The 26,947-nt window shown below is 44.4% G+C and overlaps 1 protein-coding gene across 2 annotated transcripts in view; it reads right to left on the bottom strand.

Annotated features, from left to right (window-relative positions):
- LOC121549722 (voltage-dependent calcium channel subunit alpha-2/delta-1) overlaps positions 1-26,947 on the bottom strand; it is a 208,016-nt gene that overhangs the window by 112,581 nt on the left and 68,488 nt on the right. For both annotated transcript variants that reach the window (XM_041861571.2, XM_041861577.2), the window contains exons 4-6: positions 9,029-9,088; positions 5,150-5,185; positions 4,209-4,341 (exon numbers count right to left, since the gene is read on the bottom strand). In XM_041861571.2, the coding sequence (XP_041717505.1) occupies positions 4,209-4,341; positions 5,150-5,185; positions 9,029-9,088 (229 nt within the window). The remainder of the gene's footprint in view (positions 1-4,208; positions 4,342-5,149; positions 5,186-9,028; positions 9,089-26,947) is intronic.

Here is a 26,947-nt window from a genome sequence, read left to right as displayed (position 1 = left end):
GACAGACCGAGCTGAGGGTGGTCAAAGGAGTGACAGACCGAGCTGAGGGTGGTCAAAGGAGTGACAGACCGAGCTGAGGGAGGTAAAAGGAGTGACAGACCGAGCTGAGGGTGCAAAAGGAGTGACAGACCGAGCTGAGGGTGGTAAAAGGAGTGACAGACCGAACTGAGGGTGGTAAAAGGAGTGACTGACCGAGCTGAGGGAGGTAAAAGGACTGACAGACCGAGCTGAGGGAGGTAAAAGGAGTGACGGACTGAGCTGAGGGTGGTAAAAGGAGTGACAGACCGAGCTGAGGGAGGTAAAAGGAGTGACGGACTGAGCTGAGGGTGGTAAAAGGAGTGACAGACCGAGCTGAGGGAGGTAAAAGGAGTGACAGACCAACCGGAGGGTGGTAAGAATGACAGACCGAGCTAAGGTTGGTAAGAGTGACACACCGAGCTGAGGGAGGTAAGAGTGACAGACCGAGCTGAGGGAGGTAAGAGTGACAGACCGAGCTGAGGGAGGTAAGAGTGACAGACCGAGCTGAGGGTGGTAAGAATGACAGACCGAGCCGAGGGAGGTAAGAGTGACAGACCGAGCTGAGGGTGGTAAGAATGACAGACCAAGCTGAGGGAGGTAAGAGTGACAGACCGAGCTGAGGGAGGTAAGAGTGATAGACCGAGCTGAGGGAGGTAAGAGTGACAGACCGAGCTGAGGGAGGTAAGAGTGACACACCGAGCTGAGGGAGGTAAGAGTGACACACCGAGCTGAGGGAGGTAAGAGTGACAGACCGAGCTGAGGGAGGTAAGAGTGACAGATCGAGCTGAGGGAGATAAGAGTGACAGACCGAGCTGAGGGAGGTAAGAGTGACAGACCGAGCTGAGGGAGGTAAGAGTGACAGACCGAGCTGAGGGAGGTAAGAGTGACAGATCGAGCTGAGGGAAGTAAGAGTGACAGACCGAGCTGAGGGAGGTAAGAGTGACAGACCGAGCTGAGGGAGGTAAGAGTGACAGACCGAGCTGAGGGAGGTAAGAGTGACAGACCGAGCTGAGGGCGGTAAGAGTGACAGACCGAGCTGAGGGCGGTAAGAGTGACAGACCGAGCTGAGGGCGGTAAGAGTGACAGACCGAGCTGAGGGAGGTAAGAGTGACAAACCGAGCTGAGGGAGATAAGAGTGACAGACCGATATGAGGGCGGTAAGAGTGACAGACCGAGCTGAGGGAGGTAAGAGTGACAGATCGAGCTGAGGGAGGTAAGAGTGACAGACCGAGCCGAGGGAGGTAAGAGTGACAGACCGAGCTGAGGGAGGTAAAAGTGACAGACCGAGCCGAGTGAGGTAAGAGTGACAGACCGAGCTGAGGGACGTAAGAGTGACAGACCGAGCGAGGAAGGTAAAGAGTGACAGACCGAGCTGAGGGTGGTAAAAGTGACAGACCGAGCTGAGGGAGGTAAGAGTGACAGACCGAGCCGAGGGAGGTAAGAGTGACAGACCGAGCTGAGGGAGGTAAGAGCGACAGACCGAGCTGAGGGAGGTAAAAGTGACAGACCGAGCCGAGGGAGGTAAGAGTGACAGACCGAGCTGAGGGAGGTAAGAGTGACAGATCGAGCTGAGGGAAGTAAGAGTGACAGACCGAGCTGAGGGCGGTAAGAGTGACAGACCGAGCTGAGGGAGGTAAGAGTGACAGACCGAGCTGAGGGAGGTAAGAGTGACAGACCGAGCTGAGGGAGGTAAGAGTGACAGACCGAGCTGAGGGCGGTAAGAGTGACAGACCGAGCTGAGGGCGGTAAGAGTGACAGACCGAGCTGAGGGCGGTAAGAGTGACAGACCGAGCTGAGGGAGGTAAGAGTGACAGATCGAGCTGAGGGAGGTAAGAGTGACAGACCGAGCCGAGGGAGGTAAGAGTGACAGACCGAGCTGAGGGAGGTAAAAGTGACAGACCGAGCCGAGGGAGGTAAGAGTGACAGACCGAGCTGAGGGACGTAAGAGTGACAGACCGAGCCGAGGAAGGTAAGAGTGACAGACCGAGCTGAGGGTGGTAAAAGTGACAGACCGAGCTGAGGGAGGTAAGAGTGACAGACCGAGCCGAGGGAGGTAAGAGTGACAGACCGAGCTGAGGGAGGTAAGAGTGACAGACCGAGCTGAGGGAGGTAAAAGTGACAGACCGAGCCGAGGGAGGTAAGAGTGACAGACTGAGCTGAGGGCGGATCAGACAATCATTAAAGAAGAGCATGACAGAGCAAGATTAAGACTTGAGAAAGACATGGAAGCAGAAAGACTGAGAAAGACCAAGAAAGTATCTACACAAGCTTCCCACTCCATCCAATTGTGTGAAGAAAAAAAAAACATGGCAGTTTCATTGACATTCGGTGTGATTCTCCCATGGGGTTGGGGGTGGGAGAGTGAGGAGCAGCTGGTGACCGGGGTGACTCGGAGGCCAGGTCTGCTGCCCATTAGTTGAGCTAGGGAGGGCTAAATTTAGACTGCAAGCATTGGCCGGACCTTCAGCTGACTACTACACACATTCTGAGAAACTGACTGACCGAAATGTCATGGAAACATGCTGTAAATATTGTGTGTGTGTGTGTGTGTGTGTGTGTGTGTGTGTGTGTGTGTCAGTGGAGGCTCTTCAGTGGAGGAAGGGGAGGATCATCCTCAGAGAATTTCATAAAAATAAAAATGGTAAAACATAAAAAAATGTATCCTTTTTAGATAAAACTATACTAAATATAATCATGTCACCAAATAACTGATTAAAACACACTATTTTGCAAAGAAGTTCTACAGTAGCCTCAACAGCACTCTGTAGGGTGGCACCATTGTGTAGCTGGAGGACAGCTAGCTTCCGTCCTCCTCTGGGTACATTGACTTCAATACAAAACCTAGGAGGCTCATGGTTCTCACCCCCTTCCATAGACTTACACAGTAATTATGACAACTTCCGGAGGACGTCCTCCAGCCTATCAGAGCTCTTGCAGCATGAACTGACATATTGTCTACCTAATCAAAGGATCAGAGAATTAATCTAGTACTGAAAGCATTAGCTACAGCTAGCTAGCACTGCAGTGTATAAAATGTGGTGAGTAGTTGACTCAAAGAGAGAGAAAGACAATAGTTGAACAGTTTTGAACAAATTAATTTCTTCCAAAATGAAGGAGAAGCAAGAGAGAAATAGAGAGAGTTTCATCATTTTTTTTCACTTTCAGTTTCACTTACTTAGCTAGCAAAAATTTAGTCTACTGAAACACTCTGCTCAAACAGAGGGATGCTATGTTAGCTAGCTGGCTATGACTTTCCAACACAAGACTGGAACTCTTCCAAGTCAAGGTAAGCTTTTGGTATTAATAATTTATTGCCACCGTGGCCCGCCAGTGTAACTGCTTACTGACTGTACACTGTAACGTTACTGCATGATTGTAGCGGGTTTACTAATGCGTTAGTTCTATTAGCTATGCTGACAACATAGCGGTTTGGCTTGGAAAGGTTTTTTCACCTGGTCACGTACAGCTAATGTGTTGTATGTGGTCCTCTGTAGCTCAGCTGGTAGAGCACGGCGCTTGTAACGCCAAGGTAGTGGGTTCGATCCCCGGGACCACCCATACACAAAAAATGCACGCATGACTGTAAGTCGCTTTGGATAAAAGCGTCTGCTAAATGGCATATTATTATTATATTATTATATTATGGTGCATGGAAGTCCACAAACAAAGGGAAGAGGTGAGAGGAGGAGAGCGCATAGATGTGAGAAGGAATACAACGTGGCTGCTATGAAAGTTAACTGTGTTTACGTGTAATCAGGGGTGTATTCATTCCGACGATTCTGTTGAAAAACGTTTCTTAAACGGAAGCAAACGGAACAAAACAGGGATAAACATACCTGAATTTGTCCAATAGAAACTCTTGTTTGCAAATGTTGGACTAATGATTACACCCTATATCTGTCTGTCACCTCAAATTTGTGTCTCGACCTGTGTGCACCTACGTTGTAAACTTTAATTCATAGGCTAGGTTGTAGCAACCTCATGATGGGTATAGGGAAAATTTGAGTATCATGTAGTAGCCTAAACCTATCGCTGTTACATTGAACTGGGTGAATGGAATATGAATGAGAGTCATCTGATGTGCTGTAATAGAAATAAGGCCATGAAAAATCGTCCTCCCTCATCATAAACGGCACTGACCGCCACTGGTGTGTGTGTGTGTGTGCGCGCGCGTGTGTGTGTGTACTCACAGCCCTCGTATATGTCTGTGGGTATGTGGACTGCCGTGGTGTTGTAGGAGATGAGTCGTCTAAATTGCTCGTCTTCCTTAAACTCTGGATAAAGCCGGTTTGGCTTCTTGACCTCTGTATCATTTGAGTCCAGCTATAAGGGAAAAAGACAAAGGGAAATGTGATACTATTGATGCAAAATGGAGGTCAATGGAGAGTTAACTGCATGGATTTGGTGAATACAAAGTATTGTGTGTGTGTCTGTCTGTCGCATTGCATTATGGTGCGTCGTATGAAAATACATGCGTGTGTCTGTATTTGTGTGGCGCTTGCTCCATCATCTGTTGCTGTGAATAATATTGGAGTATATTCAGATGCCTAACAGTACGGATCTTCTGTGTCTTGGCCCGTCAAAGCCAGAATGACATTAGTTGTTCAAGAGAGGTGTGTGCCTGCCTGTGTTCTATCACCCCATCCCCTGTGGAAAGGAATTACTATTTGATCCCCCAGTATCAAATCAGAGAGAGATGACTTCGGAGGCCAAGGGATGCAGACAATATCACAGGCACAGATACGTGTTTTTGAGGTAACCCCTCACACACGCACACACACACACACACACGTGCATGCCTGCACTCACACTCACACACACACACACACACACACACACACTCATTTGAATATGCACGCATACACGCACATGCAAACAAAAACACACACTAAGCCTAGCATAGCAACTTCTTTGTGTCTTTTCTGGGCTCTAGAGCCTGGGCCACAGCTGGGTGATGTGGAGGGATCCTTTAAGGCTATCAATACCTTTATAACAGGCTTAGTAACCATGGCTACAAAGACTGAGGGTGCAGGTGGGATTTTGTTGAATATACAGATTCGATATAACTCAGATCACGTCTCTTCACAACACATATTATACATGGAGAAAGAAACATTAGAAATGTACTCACGTTTTCTTTGGCATAGTAGTAATGAATGTCATCCGGCTATGGAGAAAGTGCGGGAGGGGAGAGAGAGAGAGAGAGAGAGAGAGAGAGAGGGCGGGAGGGAGGGAAGAGAGAGAGAGAGAGAAATAGAAAGATGAAAAACAGATTTCTTCCTTTTATAAACACAGCAGGTCTTTGGTAGGGGTTTAAATCAATGTGCATTGTAAAGTTTTCAGACAGTGTTAGAGCCGTGTGGTAACGGTGTTCCTATTTCATTTTGTTTTCCATTCTTCAGTGCGGTTGTAATCTTTTTCTTATTTTGTAAATTCAAACACTTCTTCACTCTCTGTGTATGTCTATGTGTGTGTGTGTGTCTCACATGCCTAACTGTGTCTGTATTCACCTAATATGTGTGTGTGTGTATGTGTGTGTATGTGTGTGTGTGTGTATGTATGCATCTGCTTGACACAAAAGCATCAGTAGTGTTGTAGCCAACTCTCACTTTCACCCGCTGTGCGAGCTTCCTGTCAGAGCATGAACAAGCCAGGCACTAACGAGCTAGCCTAGCCAGCCTAACTGACAGATGGACGCCTTAGGGACATGGAGCCGGTTCACTGGTTAGCACCACCTGCCTGCCACCCCCGGCGCTACAGCATGGAGATAAAGCTACATAAAACCCAGGCCAGTTCCCCCACCTGTGACCTGCTGGTGGTGTGAGGCTCGATAGTTAGCGCCAGGCATTTAGCGATGAGCTAGGTGTTAGCGATAGACACTACTGACAGCGGTGCTCTAGCATCTGCTCACCTCCCGAGAGACAGGCTGCAGTCCTTGCAGAGCACTGACACACAAGCTCACACACAAACACTCACTCTGTCTATATTTGTTTCTACTGTATCTCTCACATACTCAGATCCCTGAGGGGTGAGACAGTGTGGACCCTAGTGTGAGTGTCACCTCACAAGGTGCTCCACAACATTAAGATGACCTGACAGCCATCATGAGGAGGTCTCTTCATGTTAGCTTTGAAGCGCTGTGGCTACACTCCCCACAAGTGTGTGTGTGGTTTTTTTTTGTGTGTGTGTGTGTGAGTGTGTGTGTTCTACATGCATGCATGTGAATGTGTGTTAAGCTGGTTTCACACACACAGAGGCTTTTTTTTTGTAGAGTGCTGGGGTAAATGTTTTAAGTGATGTAACTCCTGAGGGAGGGAGGACGTCTTCTGGGCTTTCATACAGAAATGTATTTGATCTCCCAGACCAGGTTATGTACACACACACATACGCGTACACACACACACATACACACACGCACTCACGCACCAGCGAGTACATGGGCCAGTTCATGGAGGACTATGCTGTAACCGCTGTAACCGCAATGTCGGCCAGAGGGTTGAGAAGAAGGGGAGAAGAGGGGGTGAGGAAGGGACTGTAGTCACACCACAGCTGTCTGGAGACAGACTGGACCACAGAGCTCTCCACCTAACACTTTCACTGAGCATGTGCAAGAGCCACATGGAGCAAAGACACTCCTCATGACACACATCATTGCCCGAGAAAGCCAGTGGTTTGAGAAACTGAAATGAATAGAGAAAAAGAGGAAAAGCCTCTGTTTTCTGAACTACTTTCAGCCTCGTTTGTCGTTGCCTGGAACACGCGCACACTTGGGTTCAATTAGCTAGCTCAACATAAACAGTCTGAAAAAGCCAACCTCTGAGTCCTTTCATCGGTGCAGGCTTAATTGGCTAACACTAACAAGTGCGCTAATATTTGCTCGTTAGTTACAGAAAACGCTGGACTGTTCACACTAACGACTCTTCACCAAGGGATAGTTATCCAAGCTAGCCAAGCATCTCCATCCAGTCACACATCCCAAGCCTCAAAGAAGTACACCACGGCAGTATAAAGCGGATAATACTTTGTTCCAAACACGTTCCTACTTTGTCCCACACACACGCATGTGCGCACGTACATACACAGATGACGTACGCACACACACACACACACACACTTCCCGTCTCCTGGGAGCAAGGGAGTGTGTGGGAATCAGACTGATAAAAAACTTTTAATGGAGAAAAATCATTAAAAGGAGTATCGGAGGTGGTTATCATGACTCTGTCCCAGTTAGTTTGAAGCTAATAGGCTAGTAGGAGGCAATGGAGTTCTCCCACAGAGGCAGTAAAAAAAAAATATATATATATTAACAAGTAATTTGTCATTTTCAATATGGCTGCCGAATGTGAGAGGCTTTAGTAAGTAGGAGAAGTAAATTAACTATTTGAATTCATTAGAAAAAGGTTGTGGCTCGGACAAAGAATGTTTGGACATGGGGAGTTGAGGAATTGCATCATAATTCATGATGAGGTCTACTAATCAAGTGCAGAGACAGGCTGCTCAGTAGAGAAATGTGTCCAATGAGGACTGAGTTCAAGTAGAAGAAAATAAACTCCAAGCGGGCTGTCATGTGCCTTTTACTGAGGACTGGCTTGCGTCTGGCCACTCTACCATAAAGGCCTGATTGATGGAGAGCTGCAGAGATGGTTGTCCTTCTGGAAGGTTCTTCCATCTCCACAGAGGAACTCCATCAGGTTCTTGTTCACCTCCCTGACCAAGGCCCTTCTCCCCCGATTGCTCAGTTTGGCCGGGCAGACAGCTCTAGGAACAGTCTTGGTGGTTCCAAACTTCTTCCATTTAAGAATGATGGAGGCCACTGTGTTCTTGGGGACCTTCAATGCTGCAGAAATGTTTTGTTACCCTTCCCCAGATCTGTGCCTCGACACAATCCTGTCTCAGAGCTCTACAGACAATTCCTTTGACCTCATGGCTTGGTTTTTGCTCTGACATGCACTGTCAACTGTGGGACCTTATATAGACAGGTGTGTGCCTTTCCAAATCATGTCCAATCAATTTAATTTACCACAGGTGGACTCCAATCAAGTTGTAGAATAATCTCAAGGATGATCAATGGAAACAGGATGCACCTGAGCTCAATTTCGAGTGTAATAGCAAAGGGTTTGAATACTTATGTACATAAGGTATCTGTATTATTTTTTTTTGTACATTTGCAAATATTTAGAAAAACCTGTTTTCACTTTGTCATTATGGGGTATTGATGAGGATTTTTTTTAGAATAAGGCTGTAATGCAACAAAATGTGGAAAAAGGGAATGGGTCTGAATACTTTCCGAATGTACTGTATACTGGCTTAATGGGAAATTAAGAGAGTAAGACCCAGCATGTGCGTGGCTCTGAATGTGTCCCAATGTAATGACATTCTATTTAATTGAAGGCTATTAAAACTCTATTGTCAATCTAATGAGATTTTATAAAAAATTGACCATCCAGTTTTTTTATTTTACCAGGTAAGTTGACTGAGAACACATTCTAATTTACAGCAATGACCTGGGGAATAGTTACAGCGAAGAGGAGAGGGATGAATGAGCCAATTGGAAGCTGGGGATGATTAGGTGGCCATGATGGTATGAGGGCCAGATTGGGAATTTAGTCAGGTTAACACCCCTACTCCTACGATAAGTGTCATGGGATCTTTATTGACCACAGAGAGTCAGGACACCCGTTTAACGTCCCATCCGAAAGACGGCACCCTATACAGGGCTTAGACCAGAGGAAAGAGTGCTTTCTATTGGCCCTCCAACACCACTTCCAGCAGCATCTGGTCTCACATTCAGGGACCGACCAGGACCAACCCTGTTTAGCTTCAGAGGCAAGCCAGCAGTGGGATGCAGGGTGGTATGCTGCTGGCAATTAAAAACAACAATATATGATTGTGAATTAAATATATCTCTTCTTATAGAGTTCAAGGCTTCTGTAGGTAATGTATCCAGAGATAATGAGGACATTATATGAGAAGATGGTAATAATGTTGATCTACACAACCACTCACTCACCTCAGGATCGTTCTTCCACCGATGCCGCATCTGAAAATCCTCTGCAGCGGATGCCAGTGTCTGGAGAAAAAAAAAAACAGAGAAAGAGAGTTTGAATTTTAACACCTTTCATTTCAATTAAGGAGTCGATATAGTGCTTGTGGCAAGCATAGGGAGAGAAAGAGGGAGATAGAGAAAGAGAGAGAAAAAGAGAAAGAGAGAGACAGAGTGAGATAGAGAATGGTACGAATGCTCAATAACATGAATCACGGCCATGAAAGTGTTAAGAGCATAAAAGCCACCATACTCCACGGTACACAACATATACTGACGATACATTACACACCTCAGCTCACCTTATCATGGCTAATTCAAACAACTGGCTCTACTTCTACAACCACTAGTAAGGCTGTCAACACAGGAAGTTATTTTAGACTTTAGGCCCCGTGTAGCTCAGTTGGTAGAGGATGGCGTTTGCAACGCCAGGGTTGTGGGTTCGATTCCCACGGGGGGGCAGTATGAAAATGTATGCACTCACTAACTGTAAGTCGCTCTGGATAAGAGTGTCTGCTAAATGTCTAAAATCTAAACGTAGACTAAAAATCTAAAGAAACACATTTTCACTCGACACCCCCAGGTGTGAAACGAGGCTGGGGGTGTCACAGTATAAGACGTCATTGTGCTCAAATTAGATCCCCCCCACTCCATCTTGGCCCAGATCTGGCCCTAATAACTAGGTTAATGGGTTTCTAATGAGGATCATCTTTTCATCTCAACCTGGTCTAGAAACCCACTGTAACACTAATTTCCACTGGGAAAATATGGAATCCAATTCCAGTCACTAGCTACTACTACTGCAAAAAAGGGAGTTATCCGCATCACCCAGAAATTAAATAAGATGGGAAAAAAATAGTAAATTAATTGAAGAAAGGCGAAGTGGGGGGTAAAAAATGAAACCAGATGAGATAGTAACAAGAAAATCAAACAAAGAAAAACGAAATAAAGAGCTTCCTTTGAGGGTGAATCACAGGGTGCAGAGATCTTACAATCTTCAAAATGTCAGTTTGTGTTTAAGTGCTGTATCTATCAGAACTCGGATCTGCAGGCCAAGTGTCCCCTTTTCTTTGGCTCAGCAAACCACACGGCCTGGATAACCGGAATCCCAAAGCCAAACGCACTGAGCTTATGCTGCCTTTCTGTGCCACGCTATCGCTGCAGGCTGGGTGAGCTGCATGCTACCACACGCTATCGCTAAGTCTCCCCATTTGGCTACAATGAGAGGACTGTGTTAGCATTATATAATCTCCTCTACACAATGATATCACAAGTGCATAATTAATGTGATTATGCCTAATCAAAGCTAATGAACCCCCAACGCATACTGCCTGCCAGAGTGCTTTGCAAGCACCTTATTTTTTCTGTCCGTCGCTGAATAAATTGAGGAGGCTAACACTAATCTAAAGCTAATGTGTTTAGCGCTGCTTGCGTTATTAGCTTGCATCTTCCCCTGAGCTTCTTGTAGCTGTGTGGGCCTGCAGACCCTATCAAAGCTAAGACTAATTGATGGACAAAAATGAACAGCATAATGACAGAGATGGAGTATAGACAGAGGGGTAATGTTTTTAGGGTGAAGTGCAATGTTCCCTCAAATTTTAGGGGGGCACTGAGCAAATGTTGGGTCTTGTGAGCAGAAACTTGAACATTGTGAGAATTTTGTGCAACTTCCGGCGCGCGTTTGATTTCTATGATATAGCCTACAGTAGCCTATATGTGGTGTTTAATACAGGCCTACATTGCATGAGAAGGGCTTGACATTAATTCACAATGTTTTACTTGGTCTGTAACACCATGGGCCAAATAGGTGACTGTAAATTGCATTGTATTGTGTTGTATGATGCAAGAAATGCAAATAATAATTATTACTATACAGAGAATCGTACAGAGAATTAGACGATATAGGCTACCCCTCTGCCTATTGGCTTATTTGCATATTCAAGCCTGTCTCAAAATACAACACTGCCCCTTTAATTTAGATATAAGCTTTTTACCTGACTGGCTTTTAAAAGACAGCTTGAAATGTAGCCTACACGTTTTGTGCTCTTGTAGGAAGTAGTTACTCCCCATTGTTGACCTATAATTATCTATAACTGGACTAATAACTCGCTAACTAGCAAAGAATATCATCAAATGTGCACACGCGCGGCTCTGTGCTCTGATCTGAACTGAAAAGCGCATTCAACTCACAGGGGATTGAAAGACCGCTCGTGGGCTACTCCAGCCAATATAATTCTACTCCGTTGTGCTCTGGCTCTGCCTACAAAATCACAGACTCAATCTTGCAAAGTAAGATTTGTTTTGGTTTGTTGCATTGAAAAGGGGCTGACATAATGTTGATTCGATCACAGAAAAAACGTTGATCTATATAGAGCAAACTAATGGGGCGAACTCAGTGAAATTCAATCTCTTGCGTCTCTGCACGGAATCGTATTTCTTCTGCGCCGCAATTCTCGAGGAGGTGCGCTGACGTGCACAGTTTAGAGGGAACATTGGTGAAGTGTATGAATCACGAAGTAAATCTAACCCACAGAGCTAAACCTAAGATTGGTTCTAGAGTGATGCACTACTAATGGTTACCCTGGTTAGCTATGCCACAGTTATTTTCTGTTTTTAATTTTATTTATTTGGAGTGCCTGGAAGACCAAGCAGGAAGAATTAGGGCCAATCACTGATATTAAACAATTAGCTCAGTTGGTGAGGTAATTAGTAGGTACCTGTTTGGAACTAAACCCTGCAGAAGTCATCATTTCTCAGAAGATCAAACATAAAAATGAAAACATTGAGCTTTGTCCTTTTTTTAGAACAAAATGCAATTTACCACTTGGCTGTCTATTATTATTATTATTATTATTATTGTTACAAAAACGTTTTAAATGATACATCCACATACAAACGATAACATACAGATGCTCAACAACATCCACAACATCACCCCAGCTCAGACCCACCTGCACACCCTGTCTCCAGCGCCCGCATCAGTCTCCACCACATGGCCTCAAACTTTGGCTGTTATATAAGTGGTTCCCAAACTGTGGGGCGCATCCCCTAGGGGGGGCACGAGGCGTCGGCAAGGGGGGGGGCGCGAGGGGCGCATTGCCCCCCCAGGTTAGTCATTGCACTGCTTAGAGAGCTATTTATAACTTGTCAGAAATGTCCAGAGAAACTAGCCCATGTCAGCTAACGTTTTTTTATTTAGTTTGTTTAGCCCATAGATATTGTTGTAATTTTTTTGTTACTCAAATATCACATGAATACACATTAGACATGGCAAAATGTATAGAATTGCAAGAAAATTTGCTTTAAAAAGGCAAAATTCTCTCCACCAACAAGAGAGGTGTGAACAGTTTCTGTGACGTGGCATGCAGGCAGGGCGCGGGATGTTCCCCAATGCTGGGAGGGGGGCTCCCGAGTGAAAAGAACCTGTCACAGACCTTCCTAGTCAACACCACCTCATAAGATTGCCTGCTGCAGTTGTTCGAGAGATGTTCAGTTTGCAGCATAGAGAAGACCAGCAAGGGGGCCCTCATCAGCATCATGGAGACATGCTCTTGCTGTGAGCATTCCTATGACTGGAACAGTCAGCCACATGTTGGCAAGTATCCGGCCAACAACCTTCACCTGTCAGTGGCAACAGCTTTCACAGGTTCATAATTTCTACAAATACAGAAGGTAACCCACTTCATTACTTTGATACATTTGATAACCCAATAGTGAAATATAATTTATGTAAACTGACATTATTTGTTGCTGATTCTCTACTTCTTAGATGCATATAATGTCCAGGCCATAACCTAGACTGGTGGAACCAGCCTGGTCGCTGTGTTCCATTCTATTTCATAAAGAAAGGTGAACGCAGCGATCAGGTTGGTTCCACCAGGCTAATCATAACCATCATTGATAATGTAATTGTGTGTGTGTGTTTGTTTGTGACCGACCAGTATATTTGATGAGGGGCCAGAAGCTAATCTACACTGCTATGCCCATCAATGGGGCACTGGTAAATACCTCACCACCAGCCTCACCTCTTGCCTGCTCAGCAACGGTCATCGATGAGGAGAACAGAATTAGGTAGGTTTCATCTGACCTGTTCAAACTTCAACATAGTACCTGTTTGTGTGTCAGATATGACCTATCATAACTGCCATTGGTAATAGAAGAGTGCCTTCGGAAAGTATTCAGACCCCTTGACTTTTTCCACATTTTGTTAGGTTACAGGCTTATTCTAAAATTGATTAAATAGTTTTTTTCCCCTTCCTAAATCTACACACAATACCCCACAATGACAAAGCAAAAACAGGCTTTTAGAAATTCTTGCTAATTTATTACAAAATAAAAAAACGGAAATATCACATTTACATAAGTTTTCAGACCCTTTACTCAGTACTTTGTTGAAGCACCTTTGGCAGCAATTAAAGCCTTGAGTCTTCTTGGGTATGACTCTAAAAGCTTGGCACACCTGTATTTGGGGAGTTTCTCCCATTCCTCTCTGCAGATCCTAACAAGCTTTTTTTCAGGTTGGATGGGGAGCGTCCCTGCACAGCTATTTTCAGGTCTCTCCAGAGATGTTCGATCAAGTTCATGTCCGGGCTCTGGCTGGGCCACTCAAGGACATTCAGAGACTTGTCCCGAAGCCACTCCTGCGTTGTCTTGGCTGTGTGCTTAGGGTCGTTGTCCTGTTGGAAGGTGAACCTTCGCCCCAGTCTGAGGTCCTAAGCGCTCTGGAGTAGGTTTTCATCAAGGAACTCTCTGTACTTTGCTCCATTAATCTTTGCCTTGATCCTGACTAGTCTCCCAGTCCCTGCCACTGAAAAACATCCCCACAGCATGATGCTACCACCACCATGCTTCACCATAGGGATGGTGCCAGGTTTCCTCCAGACGTGATGCTTGGCATTCAGGCCAAAGGGTTCAATCTTGGTTTCATCAGACCAGAGAATCTTGTTTCTCATGGTCTGAGAGTGTTTAGGTGCCTTTATTGCAAACTCCAAGTGGGCTGTCATGTGCCTTTTACTGAGGAGTGGCTTCCACCTGGCCACTCTACCATAAAGGCCTGATTGGTGGAGTGCTGCAGAGATGGTTGTTCTTCTGGAAGGTTCTCCCATCTCTACAGAGGAACTCTAGAGCTCTGTCAGAGTGACCATCGGGTTCTCGGTCACATCCCTGACCAACCCACTTCTCCCCCGATTGCTTTGTGGTTGCAAACTTCTTCCATTTAAGAATGATGGAGGCCACTGTGTTCTTAGGGACCTTCAATGCTGCAGAGATTTTTTGGTACCCTTCCCCAGATCTGTGCCTCAACACAATCCTGTCTCAGAGCTCTATGGACAATTCCTTCGACCTCATGGCTTGATTTTTGTTCTGACATGCACTGTCAACTGTGGGACCTTATATAGACATGTGTGTGCCTTTCCAAATTTATTTTACCACAGGTGGACTCCAATCAAGTTTAGCAACATCTCACGGATGATCAATGGAAACAGGATGCACCTGAGATCAATTTCGAGTGTCATAGCAAAGGGTCTGAATACTTATGTAAATAAGGTATCTGTTTTTTTGTTTAATACATTTGAATAAAATTCTAAAAATCAGTTTTTGCTTTGTCATTATGGGGTATTGTGTGTAAATTACTGATGATTTTGTTTTACTCCATTTTAGAAAAAGGATGTAACGTAATATAATGTGGAAAAGTCAATGGGTCTGAATACTTTCCGAATGCACTGTATGTGTTCACAGAAACATGTATGGAGCCAGCACATGGAGACTTAATAATAATAATAAATAATAATATGCCATTTAGCAGACGCTTTTATCCAAAGCGACTTACAGTCATGCGTGCATAAATTTTTTTTGTGTATGGGTGGTCCCGGGGATCGAACCCACTACCTTGGCGTTACAAGCGCCGTGCTCTACCAGCTGAGCTACAGAGGACCACGTGACTTGCAAGATGATGTGATGAAGTCCAGACTGACAGACGGGATTGATACTGATGTCTCTCAATGGAAAGAGACCAGGTACTCGGCATTCAAATTTTACTAGACACAACTTTTACTTGTATTGTCTTTTTTTATTATTGAATTTAATGGTGTCAGTCAATATGGGGAGGGAGAAACCCTGTGTATTCTGCACCAGGATCAGGGAACTCCTGTTGTATACGGGACACCACACAGGAAGGTATGACCACTCTGGTAGGTCCATTAACACCAGACAACATGCTGATAGACACAGTATCTGTATCAGCTGGGAATGACATTGAAAGGTGAAAGGTGAACATTGTTATATTAGCAGAACCCTGCTTCTATGGTATTATGTAAAGGGTTGTTTATTCTACATGGACCTGTTACTACATTTGAAAGTCATCAAAACTCTTAGTTTAAAATATCTACATAAATTCAGCAATTGCATTCTTCTCATATTACTCTGTATCCTATTCAAAGCTTCTTCCGGTTCTGACAGATGGGTGTGTGTTGGTGGTGGCAAGGACACACCCAAGAAACACCCACATCAAACCACATCCCCAAGCCAACTCACATTTGGCTTCTGTCATGGCCGCCAGCATTTCTTGAGGAGCAAGCCAAAAAACAAGGCCAAATCAGTTCCCTTTCAACAGAAAAAGTTTTAAGTGAGAAGTAAGAAGTAGGCAATGGTCTGAAGCTGAAAAATAAAGGAAATTCACATGAGCACCACAATGCCTACTCCACCCATGCTGTACCAAGGTTTTACTGCACACAGCTTTGACCTACCTCAGTAGCTACTGTATGTTGGTCTATTGTACTTCAAACAATGTGTATGCAGGTTGCTTAGGATCAACATATTCTCAAACAGCCTAATTCATACTCTTACTGGAATAATGGACTTTACAGTGTCCTGCTATTAAAATAATGTATGTATATTCTCTGAGTATACAAAACATTAAGAACACGTGCTCTTTCCATGACAGACTGACAAGGTGAATCCAGGTGAAAGCTATGATCCCTTATTGATGTCACTTGTTAAATCCACTTCAATCAGTGTAGATGAAGGGGAGGAGACAGGTTGAAGAAGGATTTTTAAGCCTTGAGACAATTGAGATTGTGTATATGTGCCGTTCAGAGGGTGAATGGGCAAGATAAAAGTGCCTTTGAACGGGGTGTGGTAGTAGGTGACAGGCGCACTGGTTTGTGTCAAGAATTGCAACGCTGTTGGGTTTTTCCACGCTCAATAGTTTTCCCAGAATGGTCCACCACCCAAAGGACAAGGTGTTCCTAATGTTTGGTATACTCAGTGTTTACTGTATAATTAGGCTGGATGTATTTTTACATATAGGCCTATTGTAAATGTGTATAATTGCAGCATCGCCATCTTTATTGCAAAATAAATACAAATACACACATAACTTTAAGCTCCATATTCATTTGACAGAGGTAATGAACTGCCCATTGATAAAACAGGACCATGTTGGCAAAACAAGTGTTTCTTAGCTTGTCAGTATTACACAAGTTAGCTAACGGTTACATAAATCAGGAATGGAGACAGGCTCTATAGACCTCTGTATATGAGTGACTGTGTCCAACACACCACCACCTGTTGTTATGTTGGGCACCTATTGACCCCAATTTTTCATTTTTTCTCGATGACATGTATTGCTAAAATAAAGGTTTAAGGAAATACAGGCAGGCACCACATTACTACAAGACAAAACAGCTCAGTCAAGCCTGATGGTCTTGTAAGTATAAAAGCAAAGCTTGTTTTCATATAATTGAAAAAAAACTTGAAAAGGGAGTGGAATGGGATTAGAGTGGTGTGTGAAGAATCCAATACTTTAACTTGAATGCGGTACAAATCACATTATTGTGGGAGCACCTCCTCTAAGAGTTTGAATTAGGCATTTGAGAAGGTTTGAATCCCATTGGGCTGACCAGTATGGGACAGATCTGACACCACTTAACGTGATGTGAACGTGATCTCTCATGATGAGCTCCTCACTGTACATATATCAGTGGAAAACCTACTGTGATAACTGTGACACTAATTTCTCTCAGTGCAGACACATTCAAACCCCTCTCTGATCCTTCCTGAAGAGCCAACATTTGAACAACGATCGCCTTCATGCAGAATGAAAGGCAATCTGCGTTTCTTCCTAATGAACTGGTGTGTTGCAATGTTTATGTAAAGTTTTGATAATGAAATCTGTTACTGTGGTTTCTTTTCAGACAGCTAATTATACTGAGCTGACTTGAGACTTGTGCACACACTGAGGCAAGCGTGGGCTCGCCGTTTGAGGTGACGTTGCCATGGCGATGTCCCTGGTTGTGCCTTGTTATCGGAGGATCTCAGCGATGGTTGTCAGGGAATCGGGACCCCGTTTTGTGAGTGGCGAGGGGGAAGAGGTGAATCTCATGGTGTGTATGTCATGAAGACATACTATATGATATGCAATGAGAGGAAAAGGTGAAACATGCTTTAGGTCTGTGTCTTAGGAAGTTGGTGCTGTGAGGACAAAACTTGAGACTTCATTCAGGTGTGTGTGTGTGTGTGTGTGTGTGTGTGTGTGTGTGTGTGTGTGTGTGTGTGTGTGTGTGTGTGTGTGTGTGAGAGACACAGGGAGAATGGACCATGTTGGTGAGGAAAAACACAAATGCAAAACAAAACTGTGCCTATAGGAGCCCAAACACACACACACACAAAAAAGGTCAGTCGTCTACAGCTTGATCACACACCCCCTTGGTTTACATTGCTAAATAAATTCAGACTGTGTTAAACGCTCTAGGAAAGTGCTAGAATTCTGAATGAGGACTAAATGCTTTGAGCCACAGTTTAAATTCAGGCTGGTAAATTATTTAAAACTCTCACACAAGCGCTCTGAAGATTCAGCATCCATCCAAACAAGTCGACCTGACAACTATGTCTGTATCCAGTCCAGATCTGATCAGATTATGGATCTCGGGGTGAATCTCCTATGCGTGCCAAATAAATATTGGAACAAAATTCGGATCAATTCAATCAGTTCTGAATTCAATTTAGGAAACAGACAGAAGTAATTATCTGAAAAATATCTATGTTGATGAGATCTGAAGTGAAGTGAATTTGAGCACATCTTTCTTTGTGTCCTTCACTCTACCTCTCCTTGCCTATCCCCTCCTCAGAGACAGTAACTCCAGTCTACTATCTCATATCCATCCCTTCATCCATTATTTAGACAGGAGAAGCATGTAAACACGGAGAGGAAGATGGTTTTCAGGCCCCACGAGGAAGTCTTTATCACTGAGGAGGATTTGAGATACATGCCCCAATGGGGGGAAGGAGAGACAGAGAGAGAGAGAGACGAGAGAGAGAGAGAGAGAGAGAGAGAGAGAGAGAGAGAGAGAGAGAGAGAGAGAGAGAAATACAGAGACAGAGAGACAGAGAGACAGAGACAGAGAGACAGAGACAGATAGACAGAGACAGAGCGAGAGAGAGAGAGAGAAAGGAGGAGAAAAAAGAGGGGATGAGAAGGAAAGCTATGCTGCCCCAAAATATGATCATTGTTTCAATTCATACTTGATTGTCACGCTCGTCTAACATAGAGGACCAATGCGCAGCGTTGAAGGTGAACATATTTTATTACTATAAATGATCACACGATCAAAAACACAAACGAAAACGTGACGTCTACGGTTTCACACAAACCGAAATGAACAAGAAACCACAAACACAACGTGAAAGACAGATAGTTAAATATGGCTCCCAATCAGAGACAACGAGCCAACAGCTGACACTCGTTACCTCTGATTGGGAGTCACTCAAACAAAGAAATACAATAACCTAGAACCCACAACAAAACATAGAAACTAACACCCTGGCTCAACATACGAGAGTCCCCCGAGCCAGGGCGTGACAGTACCCCCTAAAGCGCGGACTCCGACCGCGCCAACGAAACACAACAGGGGAGGGACCGGGTGGGCACTCCGCCTAGGCGGCGGATCCGGCTCCAGTGGAACAGGCACGTGCCGTGCCGAACCGACGACGCACACCACTGGCTTGGTGTGGGGAACAGGCACGGGCCGGACAGGGCTGACGAAACGCCCCACAGACTTGGTGCTGGGAGCAGGAGTGGGCCGGACTGGGCTGGCGACGCGCACCACAGACCTGGTGCGGAGAGCAGGAACGGGCAGAGCCGGGCTGACGAGACGCACCACAGACTTGATGCGGGGAGCAGGAATGGACCGGACTGGGCTGGCGACGCGCACCACAGACCTGGTGCGGAGAGCAGGAACGGGCAGAGCCGGGCTGACGAGACGCACCACAGACTTGATGCGGGGAGCAGGAATGGGCCGGACTGGGCTGGCGACGCGCACCACAGACCTGGTGCGGAGAGCAGGAACGGGCAGAGCCGGGCTGACGAGACGCACCACAGACTTGATGCGGGGAGCAGGAATGGGCCGGACTGGGCTGGCGACGCGCACCGCAGGTTCGGTGCGGGGAGCAGGAATAGACCGGACCGTACTGGGGACACACACCACTGGCTCTACACCGGGATCTGGAACGGGCCGGACCGGACTGGCAACACACGCCAGTACCTCTCGCCGTGCCTCCACACCTTCCATCCCCTCTTCTACCAGTGGCCCCCCGTAACCCGGCGGCCTTCTCCGGCAACCCACTGGACCGCTCTATCGCGGCCTCCTGCTGGTCCGCCGTCGTGAGCCCCCCTAAAAATTTTCGGGGCGTCTCTCCTACCCGTGGACCACGTCTCCATATCCCTCGCCAGCTTCTCGCCCTTCTGCCATAATGTCAAGCCCTTGTCTTCCTCCCTCGGCTTGACCCAGTCCAGGAGGCGAAGGAGATCTGTGAGGGATCTCCCTGGCGATGGCTCCTGAACACGCTGCTTGGTCCCATCTTGGTGGTTTCTTCTGTCACGCTCGTCTAACATAGAGGACCAATGCGCAGCGTTGAAGGTGAACATATTTTATTACTATAAATGATCACACGATCAAAAACACAAACGAAAACGTGACGTCTACGGTTTCACACAAACCGAAATGAACAAGAAACCACAAACACAACGTGAAAGACAGATAGTTAAATATGGCTCCCAATCAGAGACAACGAGCCAACAGCTGACACTCGTTACCTCTGATTGGGAGTCACTCAAACAAAGAAATACAATAACCTAGAACCCACAACAAAACATAGAAACTAACACCCTGGCTCAACATACGAGAGTCCCCCGAGCCAGGGCGTGACATTGATGCATGATCAAAGAGAAGAGATGATCAGTGGAACAATCAAATATACTGAACAAAATGATAAACTCAACAATTTGACAAAACTCAATTTCAAAGATTTTACTGAGTTATAGTTCAAAGAAGGAAATCAGTCAATTTAAATATACTGAACAAAAATACATGTATAAACACAACATGTAAAGTGTTGGTACCATATTTCATGAGCTGAAATAAAAGATACCAGAAATCCATACAAACAGAAAGCTTATATCTCTCAAATGTTGTGCACAAATTTGTTTACAGTTTAGTTTACATTTCTCCTTTGCCAAGATAATCCATCCACCTGACAGGTGTGGCATATCAAGAAGCTGATTAAACAGCATGATCATTACACAGGTGCAATAAAAGGCCACTCTAAAATGTGCAATATTGTCACGCAACACAATGCCACAGATGTCTCAAGTTTTAAGGGAGTGTGCAATTGGCCTGCTGACTGCAGGAATGTCCACCAGAGCTGTTGCCAGAGAACTGAATGTCAATTTCTCTACCATAAAATGCGTCCAACTTCGTTTTAGAGAATTTGGCAGTACGTCCAACCAGCCTCACAACTGCAGACCATGTGTAACCCTGCCAGCCCAGGACCACATCCGGCTTCTTCACCTGCGGGATCCTCTGAGACCAGCCACCAAGACAGCTGATGAAACTGAGGAGTATTTCTGTTTGTGGGGAAAAACTAATTCTGATTGGCTGGGCCTGGCTCCCCAATGGGTGGGCCTTGCTCCCAAATGGGTGGGCCTATGCCCTCCCAGGCCCACCCATGGCTGCGCCCCTGTCCAGTCATGTAAAATCCATAGATCATGGCCTAATGAATTTATTTCAATTGATTGATTTCCTGATATGAACTGTAACTCAGTAAAATCATTGAAATTGTTGCATGTTGCTTTTATATTTTTGTTCAGTATATATATATAGATTGTTATTATATTTATTTTTTTAAATTCACTGACTCTCTTGCATGGCTCTGTGCACACTCAATAGACTCTACCCACACACTCAGACTCCATGCTGTGGAGTATTATTCTCAGCTCTGCTGGCGAGTCTTTTTCTCCACTCATACAGGAGTAATAAAGGCCTAGTGCATTAATTTGGTGGGATTCTTTGGGTTAAGAGCGTTGTGCCAGTAACCGAAAGGTCGCTGGTTCTAATCCCTGAGCCGACTAGGTGAAAAATCTGTCGATGTGCCCTTGAGCAAGGCACTTAACCCTAATTGCTCCTGTAAGTTGCTCTGGATAAGAGTGTCTGCTAAATGACTAAAATGTAAAAATGTCTGTATATTCGCCTTTATAGTACTTTAGTGACCGCTCTCTACCTTAGGTCCCATCAATCACAACTCTCTATACACACTGCCAACAGCTAGGGCGTAAGAAGTGGGTGCAGGGGTGGGTACACACACACAAATACACATTCATTTTTACATTTACATTTTAGTCATTTACTGTAGCAGAGGCACTTATCCAGAGCGACTTATAATTTAGTTAGCGCATTCATAACAGTTCGTGTATTCACAACTAATGCAAGCATGTATGTGTGCACGCACGCACACGCATGCACGCACACGCACACACACACAGGTTCATTAGTGGAATCCTCCTCAGGAAGTACCATCAGGGGTCAAATGTGGTCAGGGGTCAAAGGTCAGCAGGTGCTTTGGCACGTAACTCTCCCTCACCTGTTCTCCATCTGCCCCTCGAGGTCCTTCCCAGTGTTACTCAACACACAGCGCTACAGGCTAACTAACGAGGGATGGTAAACAGACACGCTAATGAGCAACACTGAGCTAACAGGGAACAGGCTAGCTAACGAGCTATTACAGTGTATAACAGGCGGCTAATGAGCTAAAGCAACATCACCCAGGATGTTGTAATATTCATATGTGTCAGCATACTGAATTGAAATTGGATGCATTCTACGTCGTAGCATACTGCGCTATGATTGGTTAAGACCACCCCGGTGGTGAGGTCATCTTCAGATGATCATGGCCGGAGACACATGAACATGCCAGTTATAGCTAGCTAATAAAGAGCTACGTTTAGAAAGATCCTGTCGTGCTGCATTTTATTATTTTGTACACAGCATACAAAACAAGACAGATGTGGGCAACTAAATTAGCATATAGCAAAGGTCTGGCACAACAACACTGCATGGGGTGGAGGTTGGATAAACCCTGACCTGTAGGGACATGGTGCCTCATTCATCAATCATGCGTAGGCACAAATCTGTGTAAACAATGCGTGGGATCATTTCCATGCAGTGTGAAATTTATCAACATGAACATTTGCTTGAGTGTGCATAAATTTAAGCACAGCCTTGACCATGCGTACACACAGTGCCAAGTGGTGGAATGAGGGAACTGCAAGCGTTGAATGGGGAAAATATATGTTGAAAATGTGTGAAATTGTAGGCCTAATAATTAAATACTTTCTGGATTGAATTGTATTTCCAATGTGAATTCCTGCAACATATCTTGACAGGCTACATATAATTTGACCACATCAGTGCATTTGTTCCATCCATTGGGGTGGCAGGTAGCTTAGTGGTTAAGAGCGTTGTACCAGTAACCGAAAGGTCGCTGGTTCTAATCCCCGAGCTGACTAGGTGAAAAATCTGTTGATGTGCCCTTGAGCAAGGCACTTAACCCTAATTGCTCCTGTAAGTCGCTCTGGATAAGAGCGTCTGCTAAATGACCAATTTATTTATTTATCCATACACCATTGCACAACAGGTTGAAATCAAGAGGGGTTTGTTTGCCAATGGGTTCCCAAATACGAACGCAATAAATATGAATGCACATCACCATAAAAGCACCATCCCAAAACTAGTTCAACTATGTGAACAGAAAATGCTTCCACTCTTAATGTGCTGGTGATAAGTTATGTGATGCACAAAAAACGCTGCTGAATAAGGTGGCAAGGTGGCCAGGTGGAACGCACGACTCGTTCATTCTGCAGAATAGCAATGTTGACCTATACTCCTACAGGGGGAGCTGTTGAGGATGGATGGCTTATTGGTGAGTGCTGCCTACTCATTTGAAGTATATTTGCCATTTCTAAAGCAACTTGAATTGTCCTAATGGTCCTCTCTTTGTAGCTATGTTTTTATTTTTACTTGTCCAACCACAACAAATAAAACCTTTTGGTTATACTCAATCTCTGACACAATCACCTCTATTTAAGTCTTGGTTGTGCCGTTGCAGTCTATTTCATGGTACGGCGTTGTATATTCCCACAGGCTTTAAAGGGATGATTTTGACCATATATGGTTAATTAGGCGCATTTCTAAATGCAAATAGCCAAGGTCGAGCACAAGCACTGAGGCTTAGAACAATTGGTTTTTATTAACGGTTATCTCCTACCGGTGTGTGTATAACGTTCGTTGAATTGTTTGATAAATCAAATTTTTCTATGCTTATGAACATTTTAAATTCCGTTCAGAAGTACTACTTTAGAATAAATTCTACGCAATATTGATAAATAAGGCCTCTGGACTAGCACAACACTGCATGGGGTGGAGGCGGGATAAACCAAGAACTATATGGACCTGGACTTGTACAATACTGCATTGGGTGGAGGTGGTATAAACCAATAACTATATGGCCCTGGACAACACTGCATGAGGTGAAGGTGGGATACTTTATCTGGATGTACAGTGCCTTCAGAAAGTATTCACACCACTTGACTTTTTCCACATTTTGTTGTGTTACAGCCTGAATTTAAAATTGATTAAAATTAGATAAAATTGCATAACAAGTCACATAATACATTGCATGGAATCCTGTTTGCAATAAGGCACTAAAGTAAAACTGCAAAAAAAAGGGCAATTAAAATGAACTTTTTGTCCTGAATACAAAGCGTTATGTTTGTGCAACAACACATCACTGAGTACCACTCTTCATATTTTCAAGCATGGTGTTGGCTGCATCATGTTCAGGACTGGCTTTCCACCAGACACTGGGAGGTAAATTCACCTTTCAGCAGGAAAATAACCTAAAACACAAGGCCAAATCTACACTGGAGTTGCTTACCAAGAAAACATTGAAGGTTCTTGAGTGGCCGAGTTACAGTTTCAACTTAAATCTGCTTGAAAATCTATGGCAAGACCTGAAAATGGTTATCTAGCAATGATCAACAATCAATTTGTCATAGCTTTTGAAAATAATAATGGGCAAATGTTGCACAATCCAGGTGTGGAAAGCTCTTAGAGACTTACCCAGAAAGACTCACAGCTGTAATCGCTGCCAAAGGGGATTCTAACATGTATTGACTCAGTGGTTGAATACTTGATTATTATTATTATTATTTTTATTTTTTTCAAATGTCAGAATTTGTCTTTCACTTTGAGATTAAAGAGTATTTTGTGTAGATCGTTGACAAAAAATGACAATGAAATCCATTTTAATCCCACTTTGTAACAACAAAATGTGGGAAAAGTCTAGGGGTGTGAATACTTTCTGAAGGCACTGTATCTGACCTTTATAAACGGAATACCCTCTGTTACCCTCTGTGCCCCCGCACATTGACTCTGTACCGGTACCCCCTGTATATAGCCCTGTATATAGCCTCGCTACTGTTATTTTACTGCTGCTCTTTAATGATTTGTTATTTTTCTAAATGTCTTCTTTTTTTATTTTTACTGATATATATTTTAATTAACACTTATTTTTCTTAAAACTGCATTGTTGGTTAAGGGCTTGTAAATAAGCATTTCACTGTAAGGTCTACACCTGTTGTATTCGGCGCATGTGAAAAATTTAATTTGATTGATTTGATTTATCTAATGAAATATGTGGTTGGAGAAGGGAGGAATGACATCCATTCAAAGAGAGAGAGGGAGAAATGAAGAGAGGAGGTAAGGGGAGAGAGAGAGAAAGAGAGAGAGAGAGAGAGAGAGAGAGAGAGAGAGAGAGAGAGAGAGAGAGAGAGAGAGAGAGAGAGAGAGAGAGAGAGAGAGAGAGAGAGAGAGAGAGAGAGAGAGACCCAGGGACATGTACTAGTCTGTGGCGACCTAAATGCCAGAACTGGACAAGAACCTGACACCCTCAGCACACAGGGGGACAAACACCTACCTGGAGGTGACAGCATTCCCTCCTCCATATGCCCCTCTAGGCACAACTACGACCACATAACCAACAAAACGGGTCACAACTCCTGCAGCTCTATCGCACGCTGGGTATGTACATAGTCAATGGTAGGCTTCGAGGGGACTCCTATGGTAGGTACACCTATAGCTCATCTCTTGGCAGTAGTACAGTAGATTACTTTATCACTGACCTCAACCCAGAGTCTCTCAGAGAGTTTACGGTCAGCCCACTGACACCCCTATCAGACCACAGCAAAATCACAGTCTACTTGAACAGAGCAATACTCAATCATGAGGCATCACAGCCAAAGGAACTGAATGATATTAAGAAATGCTATAGATGGAAGGAAAGTAGTGTCGAAACCTACCAAAAAACAATTAGGCAACAACAAATTCAATCCCTTTTAGACAACTTCCTGGACAAAACGCTCCACTGTAATAGTGAAGGTGTAAACTTGGCAGTAGAAAACCTAAACAGTATATTTGACCTCTCAGCTTCCCTATCAAATCAAAAAATCTCTAACAGAAAACCGAAGAAAAGTAACAACAGTGATAAATGGTTTGGTAAAGAATGCAAAAACATAAGAAAGAAATTGAGAAACCTATCCAACCAAAAACATAGAGACCCAGAAAACCTGAGCCTACGCCTTCACTATGGTGAATCACTAAAACAATACAGAAATACACTACGGGAAAAAAAAGGAACAGCATGTCAGAAATCAGCTCAATGTAATTGAAGAATCCATAGACTCTAACCACTTCTGGGAAAATTGGAAAACACTAAACAAACAACAACACGAAGAGCTATCTACCCAAAATGGAAATGTATGGGTAAACCATTTCTCCAATCTTTTTGGCCCTATAACAAAGAACAAACAGCAAAAAAAATATACATGATCAAATGCAAATCTTAGAATCAACTATTAAAGACTACCAGAACCCACTGGATTCTCCAATTACATTGAATGAACTACAGGACAAAATACAACCCTCCAACCCAAAAAGGCCTGTGGTGTTGATGGTATCCTCAATTAAATGATAAAATATACAGACCACAAATTCCAATTGGCTATACTTCAACTCTTTAACATCATCCATAGCTCTGGCATCTTCCCCAATATTTGGAACCAAGGACTGAACACCCCAATCCACAAAAGTGGAGACAAATTTGACCCCAATAACTACCGTGGGATATGCGTCAACAGCAACCTTGGGAAAATCCTCTGCATTATCATTAATAGCAGACTAGTTCATTTCCTCAGTGAAAACAATGTACTGAGCAAATGTCAAATTGGCTTTTTACCAAATTACCGTACGACAGACCACTTATTCACCCTGCACACCATGCTTTGTTGATTTCAAAAAAGCTTTTGACTCAATTTGGCATTTTCTATTTAACTAGGCAAGTCAGTTAAGAACACATTCTTATTTACAATGACGGCCTACACCAGCCAAACCCGGACGACACTGGGCCAATTGTGCACCGCCCTATGGGACTCCCAATCACGGCCGGTTGTGATACAGCCTGGAATCGAACCAGGGGGTCTGTAGTGACGCCTCAAGCACT

This window comes from Coregonus clupeaformis, unplaced genomic scaffold, assembly GCF_020615455.1.
Source record: "Coregonus clupeaformis isolate EN_2021a unplaced genomic scaffold, ASM2061545v1 scaf0097, whole genome shotgun sequence".
Classification (NCBI taxonomy): Eukaryota; Metazoa; Chordata; class Actinopteri; order Salmoniformes; family Salmonidae; genus Coregonus; species Coregonus clupeaformis.
The sequence above is the reverse complement of the archived record's forward strand: the minus strand, read 5'-3'. Positions and strand labels throughout refer to the sequence as shown.